This window comes from Pinus tabuliformis, chromosome 5_1, assembly GCF_031772625.1.
Source record: "Pinus tabuliformis cultivar Carrire ecotype Pingquan chromosome 5_1, CPIR1, whole genome shotgun sequence".
NCBI lineage: Eukaryota > Viridiplantae > Streptophyta > Pinopsida > Pinales > Pinaceae > Pinus > Pinus tabuliformis.
In genome coordinates, this window is record NC_142305.1 from 327831395 (window position 1) to 327846578 (window position 15184).

General features: G+C 36.6%; 1 protein-coding gene and 1 long non-coding RNA gene across 9 annotated transcripts; both read left to right on the forward strand.

Moving 5' to 3' along the window:
* The first annotated feature begins 806 nt into the window (after positions 1-806).
* LOC149164706 (uncharacterized) lies at positions 807-13788 on the forward strand. Of its 8 annotated transcripts, XR_016260715.1 has the most exons (8): positions 807-902; positions 1724-1802; positions 2578-2778; positions 2926-3048; positions 3214-3385; positions 11290-11380; positions 12202-12280; positions 12865-13126. XR_016260715.1 is itself a non-coding variant. In XM_089432161.1 (6 exons), the coding sequence occupies exons 2-6, from the start codon at positions 3306-3308 to the stop codon at positions 13704-13706; spliced, it is 519 nt and encodes a 172-aa protein (XP_089288287.1). In that variant the 5' UTR covers positions 2953-3048; positions 3260-3305; the 3' UTR covers positions 13707-13788. The 8 variants fall into 8 exon arrangements, 6 of the variants coding, with proteins under 6 accessions (XP_089288287.1, XP_089288286.1, XP_089288289.1 ...); XR_016260716.1 differs by lacking the exons at positions 11290-11380; positions 12202-12280 and having other exon boundaries at positions 13056-13126; XM_089432161.1 differs by lacking the exons at positions 807-902; positions 1724-1802; positions 2578-2778; positions 11290-11380 and adding exons at positions 13401-13538; positions 13689-13788 and having other exon boundaries at positions 2953-3048; positions 3260-3385; positions 12199-12280; positions 13056-13256.
* On the forward strand, positions 5532-5985 carry LOC149164707 (uncharacterized). The gene is made up of 2 exons (XR_016260637.1): positions 5532-5669; positions 5906-5985. It is a non-coding gene; the product is annotated as an uncharacterized LOC149164707 (long non-coding RNA).
* Positions 13789-15184: the final 1396 nt, after the last annotated feature.

The window sequence follows — 15184 nt, forward strand, 5'->3', positions numbered from 1 at the left end:
TAAACTCTCAAAAAACATCACCAGAAGGGGTGCACGTCAATGTTGTGTAGAAACTCAATTGAACAAACATTAAAAAGTATGACTAGGATTGTTTAGTGGTAATCTGCCTAACTGTTCACCACATTTTTATTACAGGTTTTCACTTATTCCAAGGTTTCGAGTCTTGGCCACAATATATTGCAAATTTGCAATTATTTCTTTATCAGGCACCGAAATTGTTCATCAATAGCAGCTTCATGCAGGTCCTTTTTCATAAAAAATGTTAACAGGTATAAACACAAGCGCAGGGTTTAGAGATGGGAAACATGGATCCAAGACTCTGATGAAATTGCAGAATATTTAGACAAGCACTATGCCGAAAACACCCTAAAAACCCCTATGGAATTCAGGGAGGTTGGGTGTAAAATCTTTCCAATATTTACAAATTGGCTCCAAAGCAAGGATCTCGGCAGCTCCTGTAGAGATGAATTTGTGGGAGAGCTCGTAGGGTTTGATCACCAGCGTTCTGCAATCTCGTTTTCTTCTGGAATGAGCATTGGAATTTTTTGGCTTCTTTTTTGTGTCGGAGCCCCTTGCAATTCCTTTTCTTTAGTGCTCTTATTCCTTTTCCAATTTTCTTTCCTATTTGTCTTCTTCTTTCTTCTTTCCTATTACGCATTTCTTGTTTAATATTGAAAAAATGATTATAAATTGTTTTTTATCTCAGGTTTTCCTGTGTCTCCTCTGTAATTTCCTGCCCGGATTTTTCCAGGGACAGTATGGCCACATGTTGAGCAGGATTAACCAATGGATTTTTGTGGTTTCTTGCTAGAATTTTCATAAATTGCAGAGGAAAATAAGTGTATTGTGCCGTCAAAGAAAGGTGAACCGCAGAAATGACATTCAAGACAGGAGGCTTGAGAGTAAGTAAATATTTTCACGGCCCTGAAGTTAAATCGTTCACAGGAATGCTCATTTAGAAGATCAATTTAAGGGCCGCGAGATCATTCCCTCTATTTACTATTGTATATTTTCAGTTGTATGGAGGTTTAAACACTTGCTCATATAAATCTCAGACTCCACTGTACCAATTTAAACCTTTTTCTTTAGTCAGATTTCTCTGGATTACCTCAATTAAACCCCGAAGGTCAAGTAGAAAACATATGTCAAATAACTTTGGTGGAAACTCTGCTACAGAGTAGATGTAATCAATCACCAATTCTCTGCTACCATTTTTAATGCTTTATAAGCCCAAAATAATATATTTTATTTTGAATATGCTAAAAATAAATGTGAATCAGGAATTCCAAGCAGAATGATGATAATGGGTTTTTTTTCCAAGGAAAAACCTGTAAGGTAACCCAAGGGATGCATGGCATATCCAGTAAACTTCTTGGTGTAGATTAGTGCATCTAGCTCGGAGATTTGAACTTGGTACCTGTTGACAGGAAACTAGAATAATGACCACGCATCGCACTGCAAATTCTAATAAACAGGAGAGTATCTCCTATATATTCTAATCTCACAATCAACCCACGTACCATTTACTTCCACAAATGATCCTTTACATTGGCTAAAGGGTCGTAACAGTTGATCAATGTTTACTCATTCAAGACTTTAACAAATGATAGCATTGAACTACCATTATACATTGTGCATTCTAATTAGTGTATACATTTCAAGGTGTTGCTTTAGACTCCCTTGATTGATCCCTTAAACATTTCTTTTCCAAAATTTAAAGCAGGATGTTTAGGGCAGCAAAATGGAGGGTTGAAAGGAACAAGACCAAAGCTGAGTTCAAACTCCAGTTTCAAGTCACTCAAGTATGTGTCCTGACCAAGTTGCTTATCTATTTGCAAAACATTGTAAACAAAATCATTCAAGGACAAGTTCTCACCAGCTGTTATGATTAGGTGAATTTCAATTGTAGCTTCTGAGATGGATAATTGCATATAAATTGTGTTACAAAATGGAGGTTCACTCGCCTTACCAATCTATTAAACGTAGCATCAGGTCTCGGCATTTATCACGTATGGATTTGTTTTCCATTAGTGTCTGAAAGGATAAACTCATGCATTGCATTTTTGATAGTGCTACAAATTATGCAAAAACCTTTGCAGTAAGGTTAGGAATTCTCATTTTGAGTAACTGTGCAAATAATATATAGTTTTTCCTTACCTATTATATATCACGTCCAGACCAGAGAACAATTTACAAAGTCAGGAACATGCCTGAGAAAACCATGTTAGATGAAAATATAGCAGAACAGCTGACCTTTGATTGCAATGGTGCCAATCTTGTAAAATTAGGGTTTACCCTATCCTTAGAGCACAATCCTGTATAATCTGAGTTTACCCTATTCTTAGAGCACAGGTGAACTAATTAACGTCTGTCTTCTTGTAATAAGGCAATTTGGAGCATGACCCAAGTCATCAAGATCGTTTTGCTACATTATCTTGATTATTCAGGATACCTAGAGGAATGGATGCATCTATGTTAACTTCTATTAACTTTGAACTAGCATTGTGTTGATCAGCCTTCTACAGTTTCTTCATAGTTGAAAACTACAATGGACATATATTGTCCTGCTCATTTCAGGTACCACAACCGGGATATGACAAGTTGAGTATATCCCTGATATCATTAGAGACAGGTAAAATCGTAAGCAATACAGGAAGAGCTTCCATCAATAACGGAACTTGTCAATGGTCTGATGCAATTTTTGTAACTACAAGACTCGAGCAAGATGCAAAAACTGGGAATTATCATGAAAAAATGTACAACCTTGTTGTATCAACGGTACTGCCTATTTCTCATCTTTTACATACATTTTAATCCTTTTTAAATAATTGAATATTTACCATTATATTGACTTGAACACAAAAACATTAAAGCAATTCTGATTTGTTTTTCTTTTGTTTAAATATAATTTCTGCAACTTGCCAGGGCTCTTCTCAATTTGGTTTCCTTGGTGAAACAACCATCAACCTCGCAGATTTTGTAGGAGCCATCACTCCATTATCTGTTTCTCTGCCCCTTAAAAGCCCTATCACTGGTACTATTTTACATGTAAGGCATCCGGAGGTATACCTAAAGTTTTTCTCTCATCAGAGTTTTAACAATAGCTATTTGTTGTTGTTTTATATTTTAATGAAAGTAAAAAAAGTTAAAAGAAAATTTTGAATTCAGCTATCTATACAAAATAAATAGTCTTGTTACCTTGTTTTTTGGCAGGTTAGGATTCAACTCTAGATACTTTCTTTTCTGATTGATTACACAGAGATTTTGAGCGAGAAAAGGATGTCTTGGAAAGAGAGCATCATAACATGAATAATGAAGCTGCTGCTATGACCCTGATGAAAGTGCTATATTTTCTGAAGCGACAACAAATGGCCATGGCAGCGAAGTAAGACCTCTAGGCTGATACAAATGGTTCCTATGTAAACATTCATACTCTATCATAAAATTGTATGTTGGAAGTTTGTGATGGCCAATAATGCTTTTGAATGATACTCTATAAAGTGGTAAACATCAATAAGAAGGGTGTTAATGGTTAGTTTGGACAATCTGGAAAAATTATGCGATAAGCTTTTTTACATCCTACACTGGCACTTGTGCATTCTTTTCTTATATCAGCCTATAAATTATGTTTGGTGCATATGGGAAAAATATTCATAATTCAATGGCCCTGCCCATCCTAAAGTACACAACCAATGTTTCTCATTGCAGTTCGCATTTTTTAGATTTGTGAGAGTGATTTGGAGCAAAATAGATTAAAGAAATATGAATTCTCTATGTTTCTAGTCCAAGTGTCTATTTTTCTTAATATTTAGGTTTCTCATAAATTGTTTCCCCATATTAAGATCCAAACTTGTCAAAAAATTTGGTGCATCAATCTCTGTTTGCATTCAACTTAGGACCAAAATAAATCAATAGGATTGAGATGATTTTACTGTCTGTTTCTGCCATTTAGGTTCTTGAGCCATGGTTCAAAAGGCTCGAGCCATGTATCTTAATGTGTTCTGAAGTAATGGGCGGGCAAGATTGAGGCGAGCTCCCAGGCGTTGGCCTGGACGAGAAAGGTCCTTCCTTCAGCTATGTTCTTGGTAACGCCATAACCATCCTGCACGCAATGGTCGAGCTCTCGCAAGGTGTTCACGTGGCCAAGAAATGTTGACCTGGTGCACAGGGCTTCCCGGCTTTGAAATCCTCGTCTTTCTTTGTGCCTCCATTTCCGTTGAATTGAATGATGGCTAAGGAGTATAGGGCTACAGCGTGTGATGAAATGGCGGCCTTGGCCATCAATGACACTCCGCCGCCTTGATTTTCAAGACAGTAGAATCGGATCTGCACATGAAGGGGAGTAAATTAAGGCAGCTCTCTGGAATCGTAAACGTTTAAATAAAGTAATCTCATGGGCTACTACGCGGACTCTTATTAAAGAATCGGTGCACTTACCATGCCCAGAGTGCAGCAGGCTTCGATGTTTCCTGCTTCGGCGCATCGTTTCATAAAAGTGTGCGCACCACTTAACCAGCTGGAAGCTTTGACGGCCTAGAGTATTGAATCTCTTACATCTACGTAAAGAAAACAAAATCTGTAAATATCAAATTTAGTTTACTTTCGAGAATCAAAATGAAATCGGCAAATCTAAGAAAATTATCAACGATATCCATTGTTCTTTAAAGATTTAAAACACTATATTGAAATATGTATCTGAAATTTTTTCTCAAAATCTGCGGAAAATAATGAAGATAAACTACAGTTCACCAGATTTAATATTGCTCTGGCGCTGAAAATATTCTTAAATAATAATGGTCCAGCTACAGTGGGCAAACCCTTGAGAACGCTCCCTGATTGAAGACTCTCAGAAAAAGAAGAAGAAAGCTACGAAATATCAGAGTTGACTGATAAGACGTTTTTTTTTCTCAGATCAAATTTGTTCAACCTATCAAAAGAGGATGCTTCTTCCAAAAGAAAAGGAGGAAAAAGAGGATTATCTTCTAAAACTACAAAAAGTTATTTACACCAGGAAAAGCAGTAGAGTTCAAGCAATCCATTGGCAAGGAATTTCCTTCCAAAGGAAAACATAGTTATTTACGGTAGAAAACCCGAGAGTTTAATCAATCTACCAACCAAAAAAAAGAAAATTTCCATTATAAAGCGAATGAGGGTTATTTACAGTGGCTTTAACAACGGGTCTATTTCCTTTTCCAGATTGTGAAAAATTTATGTCATTTGCATTTGAGTGGCAAATACAGACATTGATTTATTTCCTCGCCCACCGATTTTGTGGCTTAAGTCTTGCTTGAATTTGACTAAAAATCTCCCAGGATCTGTATTAAGTTTCCCTAAACGAAATTTCCGAAGGTTAAAGCTCTGCAAAAGAAACAGATTACCTGCTATTCTCGGCACTAGGATATCATTTTAAAGCGATCCTGTTATTTTCTTGACCAAGAAGAACTCAAAGGAAAAACTAACTCTATAATGAATTCAAACTGATTCTTCTGTAAGTCCGGCGTGATATTCGTCACGGTTTTCCTCCTTCAGTTACTCGTCATGGCCTTCATCCTTCAGTTACGGGCGGAACATGGCCTTCATTGCTGTTATGGGCGGAGGGTTGTTATCGGCGGAGAGCTCGAGAACCATCGTCTTCGTTGTTACAAGTAAACGAGTCTATGTTGTTACAGGTAAACGCTTTGCTGATATCTCCTTCACTATCAGAAAATATGTTAATCTATTTTGTATAGATTTATGGTGAGTAATATGTTGCAGACTTGCTGCACAAATATAAACTCTCAAAAAACATCACCAGAAGGGTTGCACGTCAATGTTGTGTAGAAACTCAATTGAACAAACATTAAAAAGTATGACTAGGATTGTTTAGTGGTAATCTGCCTAACTGTTCACCACATTTTTATTACAGGTTTTCACTTATTCCAAGGTTTCGAGTCTTGGCCACAATATATTGCAAATTTGCAATTATTTCTTTATCAGGCACCGAAATTTTTCATCAATAGCAGCTTCATGCAGGTCCTTTTTCATAAAAAATGTTAACAGGTATAAACACAAGTGCAGGGTTTAGAGATGGGAAACATGGATCCAAGACTCTGATGAAATTGCAGAATATTTAGACAAGCACTATGCCGAAAACACCCTAAAAACCCCTATGGAATTCAGGGAGGTTGGGTGTAAAATCTTTCCAATATTTACAAATTGGCTCCAAAGCAAGGATCTCGGCAGCTCCTGTAGAGATGAATTTGTGGGAGAGCTCGTAGGGTTTGATCACCAGCGTTTTGCAATCTCGTTTTCTTCCGGAATGAGCATTGGAATTTTTTGGCTTCTTTTTTGTGTCGGAGCCCCTTGTAATTCCTTTTCTTTAGTGCTCTTATTCCTTTTCCAATTTTCTTTCCTATTTGTCTTCTTCTTTCTTCTTTCCTATTACGCATTTCTTGTTTAATATTGAAAAAATGATTATAAATTGTTTTTTATTCTCAGGTTTGCCTGTGTCTCCTCTGTAATTTCCTGCCCGGATTTTTCCAGGGACAGTATGGCCACGTGTTGAGCAGGATTAACTAATGGATTTTTGTGGTTTCTTGCTAGAATTTTCATAAATTGCAGAGGAAAATAAGTGTATTGTGCCGTCAAAGAAAGATGAACCGCAGAAATGACATTCAAGACAGGAGGCTTGAGAGTAAGTAAATATTTTCACGGCCCTGAAGTTAAATCGTTCACAGGAATGCTCATTTAGAAGATCAATTTAAGGGCCGCGAGATCATTCCCTCTATTTACTGTTGTATATTTTCAGTTGTATGGAGGTTTAAACACTTGCTCATATAAATCTCAGACTCCACTATACCAATTTAAACCTTTTTCTTTAGTCAGATTTCTCTGGATTACCTCAATTAAACCCCGAAGGTCAAGTAGAAAACATATGTCAAATAACTTTGGTGGAAACTCTGCTACAGAGTAGATGTAATCAATCACCAATTCTCTGCTACCATTTTTAATGCTTTATAAGCCCAAAATAATATATTTTATTCTGAATCCTCAAACCACCAATGCAGTGACTATGTTGTTTCTCTCATTGTTCTATTTCCAAACACACAGCGAGAATAGACTCTCTATTGTTCATCATCCACTGTGTATACACCAAGAATCAGGATTCACTAACAGGTTAAGGTATTTTGGCATTGAATTGCATATTTATCATTAACATATTTAGACCTACATTCTGGAGTGACAGGCCACAACAACAGCGCATTATGTTGTATTTCAATAGTTAAAAGAAATGTGGCATTTTCATTCAGTCTATTATATCATCCAAGCTTTTTATCTTTCATTAAATTAAGGAAATTTTATATAGATCAGAAAACACAGTCGAACATCTTTTCAGTTGAATAGAAACCTAAATAATTACATACACTGGTACGTAAATAACAAAATATGAAGAGTAGGTTTGATCCTATGCATGCAATGTCATAAATATCTATCTTTACTTATATCTATTTCATTCAGATAAAATGGGGATGAAATAAAGAAAGGGGTTAGATTACCACCACTACAAAATTATACCTAATTCATAGGAATCCAATATTATAAATAATTTATTTTACTAATTTATTATACATCATTTATTGAGCGGAAAGGTCCTCTACAGCGCAGTATAGGGTATACATAGTATAGGCTAGATGTTATTAAAACGATAACTTATTTCATATTCAAAATATTTTGTAACAATATGACAAAAATAGTACAATGATGTGTGATTTGACCGTAAGTCTACTTGGGCGAAGCTCAGGAGACTGAAGTTCAAATTTCATTGAGTACACTTGCTAAAATCATGTGTTATAGTGGCAGCTACGAGTACTCTTGGTGTTATAGTGGCAACTACTAGGATTGATCCGGGGTCTCCCATAGATAGATTAGGACTGGCAGTAGGGTAGTTGGATGTACTCTTGGTGTTATAGTGGCAGCTATGAGGATTGATCCTAGGTCTCCCATAAATTAGAACCGATTCACCATGTGGTTGAAAAACTAAAAAAAAAAAAAAAAACCAATATGACAAGACTCTTAACCATGGATATTCAATCCACTTTGCCATTAATATTATGAATTTATGAATAAATTTTGTTACAATAACATGACTTATTATTACCAGATTCCCAAAAATCATAACTTATTTCACAATTAAAATATTTTATAATAATATAACCAGAGTGTTTACCAATTTTAAATTTTAAATTATATATATATTTCCATGACTAAAATCATTTCCATCTATAAACCTCATAAAGCGTTTACTGTGTTACTCGTAATAAATCCACGTAATAAATCCAAAATTTAAACCATTTTAAATTGACCCGTTCTCAAAAAGATACAATCCCTTAACTCTGTTACTCGTAATAAATCCAAAATTTAAACAAATTTAAATTAACCTGTTCTCAAAAAGATACCATCCCTTGAAACTAATTCATAACCCACAGTTCTATTTATCTATCCGGATCAACTTAAAAACTTAGACAGTTCCTGCACAACTCTGCTCTTAATCGATGGGCGAAATGACAATCTTCCCTTTGGCTCGTCCGCTCTCCTGATGTTTGAAAGCCTCTATAACATCAGAGAATGAAAAAGGGCTCTTTGGATCGATCACTGGTTTCAATTTCTCACTTTCTATGTACGGCTGCAGCTTCTCCAGGTTATGGGCACTGGGTGTTACCAAGAAAAATTCAGCTCTGGGAATTGGTTGAAATGAAGCTATGTCCAGAACTTTGGCTTCCTCTTTGGCCACAACATGGGACTTGCTCGACTCCCCTGCAACCATGTGGATAATCGACCTCAAATGGTAGGAGAATTGAGTTGTATAGACCATTTCACCAGCTAAGAAACCAATATTGCAGGTCCATGAAGAAATAATTCTGAGTACCACCATTTCAGCCTCAATCGATAGTAATCCAAATATCGTGCAGCTTCATTTGTCTCTCAAACAATGTCACCAGCATAAGCCCCACAGGAAGATCAAAACTGATGAAGAAGTTAGCTCAGCGAATTCTATGTAGAGGGACTCTACCACCAACAAACACACATATATCCATCCATCTGTGTCAAAATCCAATATCGTGCTTCCTTTGTTTCTCAAACAATTGCATAAGCCCCACAGGAAGATCAAAACTGATGAAGAAGTTCCCTCAGCGAAATCTATGTCGAGGGACTCTACCACCAACAAACACACATATATCCATCCATCTGTGTCGTATTTATTGTTATTCTTTGGTAACACTGAAACGACAAAATTATTTGTGAATGGTTCCCTTGGTCACGCATTACATGTGAATTTGTATTGTTCATTGATTCCCTGAACATGTGTGTACGTTTATTTATAGTTAATTCTTAGGTCACACATTTTTTACGTTTATTTATAGTTAATTGTAGGTCACACATTTTTTGTGAAATAACAAGCTTCTTTCTCGGGAATGATTCTCTTGGACACTCATTGCTGGTGGGATTCTATTTTTGACCGACCGATTCTATGTAGCCTAGCTTGAAATACGTTACGTCTAACTTGAAATATGCTACGCCTCACCTTCACACGCTCCCTCACCTGGTACTTCTCTCCCCGGCTTTTCATGGCTCTTCCTTGACGAAGTATTACTTCTTTTATAGCGTATTTACTCATATCATTTTGGTAACTATAGATAGAATAAAGCCAAGGTGCGAAGCCGCTTGTCCCGTACGCACACTAAACATGTATTGTTCATTGATTCCCTGAACATGTGTGTACGTTTATTTATATTTAATTCTTAGGTCACACATTTTTTACGTTTATTTATAGTTAATTGTAGGTCACACATTTTTTGTGAAATAACAAGCTTCTTTCTCAGGAATGATTCTCTTGGACACTCATAGCTGGTGGGATTCTATTTTTGACCGACTGATTCTATATGTACGCACACTAAACATGTATTGTTCATTGATTCCCTGAACATGTGTACGTTTATTAGGCCGATAGGCCTTCCTTTGAGTCAGATTAGGCCGATAGGCCTTCCTTTGAGTCAGACTTTCGTCATTCTTTTCCTTGTGAGATTGACACCTGGCATCCTTCAGACGAGAATGTACATCTGACATCTGTGGACAGTTTTTTAGGGCCACTACTGTGCTCTCTACTGACATCTGTGGACAGTTTTTTAGGGCCACTACTGTGCTCTCTACTGACATCTGTGCACATTTCGTGATATTCGTCACGGTTTTCCTCCTTCAGTTACTCGTCATGGCCTTCATCCTTCAGTTACGGGCGGAACATGGCCTTCATTGCTGTTATGGGCGGAGGGTTGTTATCGGCGGAGAGATCGAGAACCATCGTCTTCGTTGTTACAAGTAAACGAGTCTATGTTGTTACAGGTAAATGCTTTGCTGATATCTCCTTCACTATCAGAAAATATGTTAATCTATTTTGTATAGATTTATGGTGAGTAATATGTTGCAGACTTGCTGCATAAATATAAACTCTCGAAAAACATCACCAGAAGGGGTGCACGTCAATGTTGTGTAGAAACTCAATTGAACAAACATTAAAAAGTATGACTAGGATTGTTTAGTGGTAATCTGCCTAACTGTTCACCACATTTTTATTACAGGTTTTCACATATTCCAAGGTTTCAAGTCTTGGCCACAATATATTGCAAATTTGCAATTATTTCTTTATTAGGCACCGAAATTGTTCATCAATAGCAGCTTCATGCAGGTCCTTTTTCATAAAAAATGTTAACAGGTATAAACACAAGCGTAGGGTTTAGAGATGGGAAACATGGATCCAAGACTCTGATGAAATTGCAGAATATTTAGACAAGCACTATGCCGAAAACACCCTAAAAACCCCTATGGAATTCAGGGAGGTTGGGTGTAAAATCTTTCCAATATTTACAAATTGGCTCCAAAGCAAGGATCTCGGCAGCTCCTGTAGAGATGAATTTGTGGGAGAGCTCGTAGGGTTTGATCACCAGCGTTCTACAATCTCGTTTTCTTCCGGAATGACCATTGGAATTTTTTGGCTTCTTTTTTGTGTCGGAGCCCCTTGCAATTCCTTTTCTTTAGTGCTCTTATTCCTTTTCCAATTTTCTTTCCTATTTGTCTTCTTCTTTCTTCTTTCCTATTACGCATTTCTTGTTTAATATTGAAAAAATGATTATAAATTGTTTTTTATCTCAGGTTTGCCTGTGTCTCCTCTATAATTTCCTGCCCGGATTTTTCCAGGGACAGTATGGCCACGTGTTGAGCAGGATTAACTAATGGATTTTTGTGGTTTCTTGCTAGAATTTTCATAAATTGCAGAGGAAAATAAGTGTATTGTGCCGTCAAAGAAAGGTGAACTGCAGAAATGAAATTCAAGACATGAGACTTGAGAGTAAGTAAATATTTTCATGGCCCTGAAGTTAAATCGTTCACAGGAATGCTCATTTAGAAGATCAATTTAAGGGCTGCGAGATCATTCCCTCTATTTACTGTTGTATATTTTCAGTTGTATGGAGGTTTAAACACTTGCTCATATAAATCTCAGACTCCACTGTACCAATTCAAACCTTTTTCTTTAGTCAGATTTCTCTGGATTACCTCAATTAAACCTCGAAGGTCAAGTAGAAAACATATGTCAAATAACTTTGGTGGAAACTCTGCTACAGAGTAGATGTAATCAATCACCAATTCTCTGCTACCATTTTTAATGCTTTATAAGCCCAAAATAATATATTTTATTCTGAATATGCTAAAAATAAATGTGAATCAGGAATTCCAAGCAAAATGATGATAATGGGTTTTTTTTCCAAGGAAAAACCTGTAAGGTAACCCAAGGGATGCATGGCATATCCAGTAAACTTCTTGGTGTAGATTAGTGCATCTAGCTCGGAGATTTGAACTTGGTACCTACTGACAGGAAACTAGAATAATGACGACGCATCGCACTGCAAATTCTAATAAACAGGAGAGTATCTCCTATATATTCTAATCTCACAATCAACCCACGTACCATTTACTTCCACAAATGATCCTTTACATTGGCTAAAGGGTCGTAACAGTTGATCAATGTTTACTCATTCAAGACTTTAACAAATGATAGCATTGAACTACCATTATACATTGTGCATTCTAATTAGTGTATACATTTCAAGGTGTTGCTTTAGACTCCCTTGATTGATCCCTTAAACATTTCTTTTCCAAAATTTGAAGCAGGATGTTTAGGGCAGCAAAATGGAGGGTTGAAAGGAACAAGACCAAAGCTGAGTTCAAACTCCAGTTTCAAGTCACTCAAGTATGTGTCCTGACCAAGTTGCTTATCTATTTGCAAAACATTGTAAACAAAACCATTCAAGGACAAGTTCTCACCAGCTGTTATGATTAGGTGAATTTCAATTGTAGCTTCTGAGATGGATAATTGCATATAAATTGTGTTACAAAATGGAGGTTCACTTGCCTTACCAATCTATTAAACGTAGCATCAAGTCTCGGCATTTATCACGTATGGATTTGTTTTCCATTAGTGTCTGAAAGGATAAACTCATGCATTTCATTTTTGATAGTGCTACAAATTATGCAAAAACCTTTGCAGTAAGGTTAGGTATTCTCATTTTGAGTAACTGTGCAAATAATATATAGTTTTTCCTTACCTATTATATATCACGTCCAGACCAGAGAACAATTTACAAAGTCAGGAACATGTCTGAGAAAACCATGTTAGATGAAAATATAGCAGAATAGCTGACCTTTGATTGCAATGGTGCCAATCTTGTAAAATTAGGGTTTACCCTATCCTTAGAGCACAATCCTGTATAATCTGAGTTTACCCTATTCTTAGAGCACAGGTGAACTAATTAACGTTTGTCTTCTTGTAATAAGGCAATTTGGAGCATGACCCAAGTCATCAAGATCGTTTTGCTACATTATCTTGATTATTCAGGATACCTAGAGGAATGGATGCATCTATGTTAACTTCTATTAACTTTGAACTAGCATTGTGTTGATCAGCCTTCTACAGTTTCTTCATAGTTGAAAACTACAATGGACATATATTGTCCTGCTCATTTCAGGTACCACAACCGGGATATGACAAGTTGAGTATATCCCTGATATCATTAGAGACAGGTAAAATCGTAAGCAATACAGGAAGAGCTTCCATCAATAACGGAACTTGTCAATGGTCTGATGCAATTTTTGTAACTACAAGACTCGAGCAAGATGCAAAAACTGGGAATTATCATGAAAAAATGTACAACCTTGTTGTATCAACGGTACTGCCTATTTCTCATCTTTTACATACATTTTAATCCTTTTTAAATAATTGAATACTTACCATTATATTGACTTGAACACAAAAACAAAGCAATTCTGATTTGTTTTTCTTTTGTTTAAATATAATTTCTGCAACTTGCCAGGGCTCTTCTCAATTTGGTTTCCTTGGTGAAACAACCATCAACCTCGCAGATTCTGTAGGAGCCATCACTCCATTATCTGTTTCTCTGCCCCTTAAAAGCCCTATCACTGGTACTATTTTACATGTAAGGCATCCGGAGGTATACCTAAAGTTTTTCTCTCATCAGAGTTTTAACAATAGCTATTTGTTGCTGTTTTATATTTTAATGAAAGTAAAAAAAGTTAAAAGAAAATTTTGAATTCAGCTATCTATACAAAATAAATAGTCTTGTTACCTTGTTTGTTGGCAGGTTAGGATTCAACTCTAGATACTTTCTTTTCTGACTGATTACACAGAGATTTTGAGCGAGAAAAGGATGTCTTGGAAAGAGAGCATCATAACATGAATAATTAAGCTGCTGCTATGACCCTGATGAAAGTGCTATATTTTCTGAAGCGACAACAAATGGCCATGGTAGCGAAGTAAGACCTCTAGGCTGATACAAATGGTTCCTATGTAAACATTCATACTCTATCATAAAATTGTATGTTGGAAGTTTGTGATGGCCAATAATGCTTTTGAATGATACTCTATAAAGTGGTAAACATCAATAAGAAGGGTGTTAATGGTTAGTTTGGACAATCTGGAAAAATTATGCGATAAGCTTTTTTACATCCTACACTGGCACTTGTGCATTCTTTTCTTATATCAGCCTGTAAATTATGTTTGGTGCATATGGGCAAAATATTCATAATTCAATGGCCCTGCCCATCCTAAAGTACACAACCAATGTTTCTCATTGCAGTTCGCATTTTTTAGATTTGTGAGAGTGATTTGGAGCAAAATATATTAAAGAAATATGAATTCTCTATGTTTCTAGTCCAAGTGTCTATTTTTCTTAATATTTAGGTTTCTCATAAATTGTTTCCCCATATTAAGATCCAAACTTGTCAAAAAATTTGGTGCATCCATCTCTGTTTGCATTCAACTTAGGACCAAAATAAATCAATAGGATTGAGATGATTTTACTGTCTGTTTCTGCCATTAAGGTTCTTGAGCCATGGTTCAAAAGGCTCGAGCCATGTATCTTAATGTGTTCTGAAGTAATGGGCGGGCAAGATTGAGGCGAGCTCCCAGGCGTTGGCCTGGACGAGAAAGGTCCTTCCTTCAGCTATGTTCTTGGTAACGCCATAACCATCCTGCAGGCAATGGTCGAGCTCTCGCAAGGCGTTCACGTGGCCAAGAAATGCTGACCTGGTGCACAGGGCTTCCCCGGCTTTGAAATCCTCGTCTTTCTTTGTGCCTCCATTTCCGTTGAATTGAATGATGGCTAAGGAGTATAGGGCTACGGCGTGTGATGAAATGTGATGAAATGGCGGCCTTGGCCATCAATGACACTCCGCCGCCTCGGTTTTCAAGACAGTAGAATCGGATCTGCACATGAAGGGGAGTAAATTAAGGCGGCTCTCTGGAATCGTAAACGTTTAAATAAAGTAATCTCATGGGCTACTACGCGGACTCTTATTAAAGAATCAGTGCACTTACCATGCCCAGAGTGCAACAGGCTTCGATGTTTCCTGCTTCGGCGCATCGTTTCATAAAAGTGTGTGCACCGCTTAACCAGCTGGAAGCTTTGACGGCCTAGAGTATTGAATCTCTTACATCTACGTAAAGAAAACAAAATCTGTAAATATCAAATTTAGTTTACTTTCGAGAATCAAAATGAAATCGGCAAATCTAAGAAAATTATCAACGATATCCATTGTTCTTTAAAGATTTAAAACACTATATTGAAATATGTATCTG

Excerpts from the sequence above, each read along its gene's own strand:
- LOC149164706 (XM_089432161.1), top strand. The coding sequence starts at position 3,306 with ATGAATAATGAAGCTGCTGCTATGACCCTGATGAAAGTGCTATATTTT. Across the intron at positions 3,386-12,198 it reads CAAATGGCCATGGCAGCGAA|CAGGATGTTTAGGGCAGCAA; the intron begins GTAAGACCTCTA and ends CAAAATTTGAAG. Across the intron at positions 13,257-13,400 it reads ACAACCTTGTTGTATCAACG|GGCTCTTCTCAATTTGGTTT; the intron begins GTACTGCCTATT and ends GCAACTTGCCAG.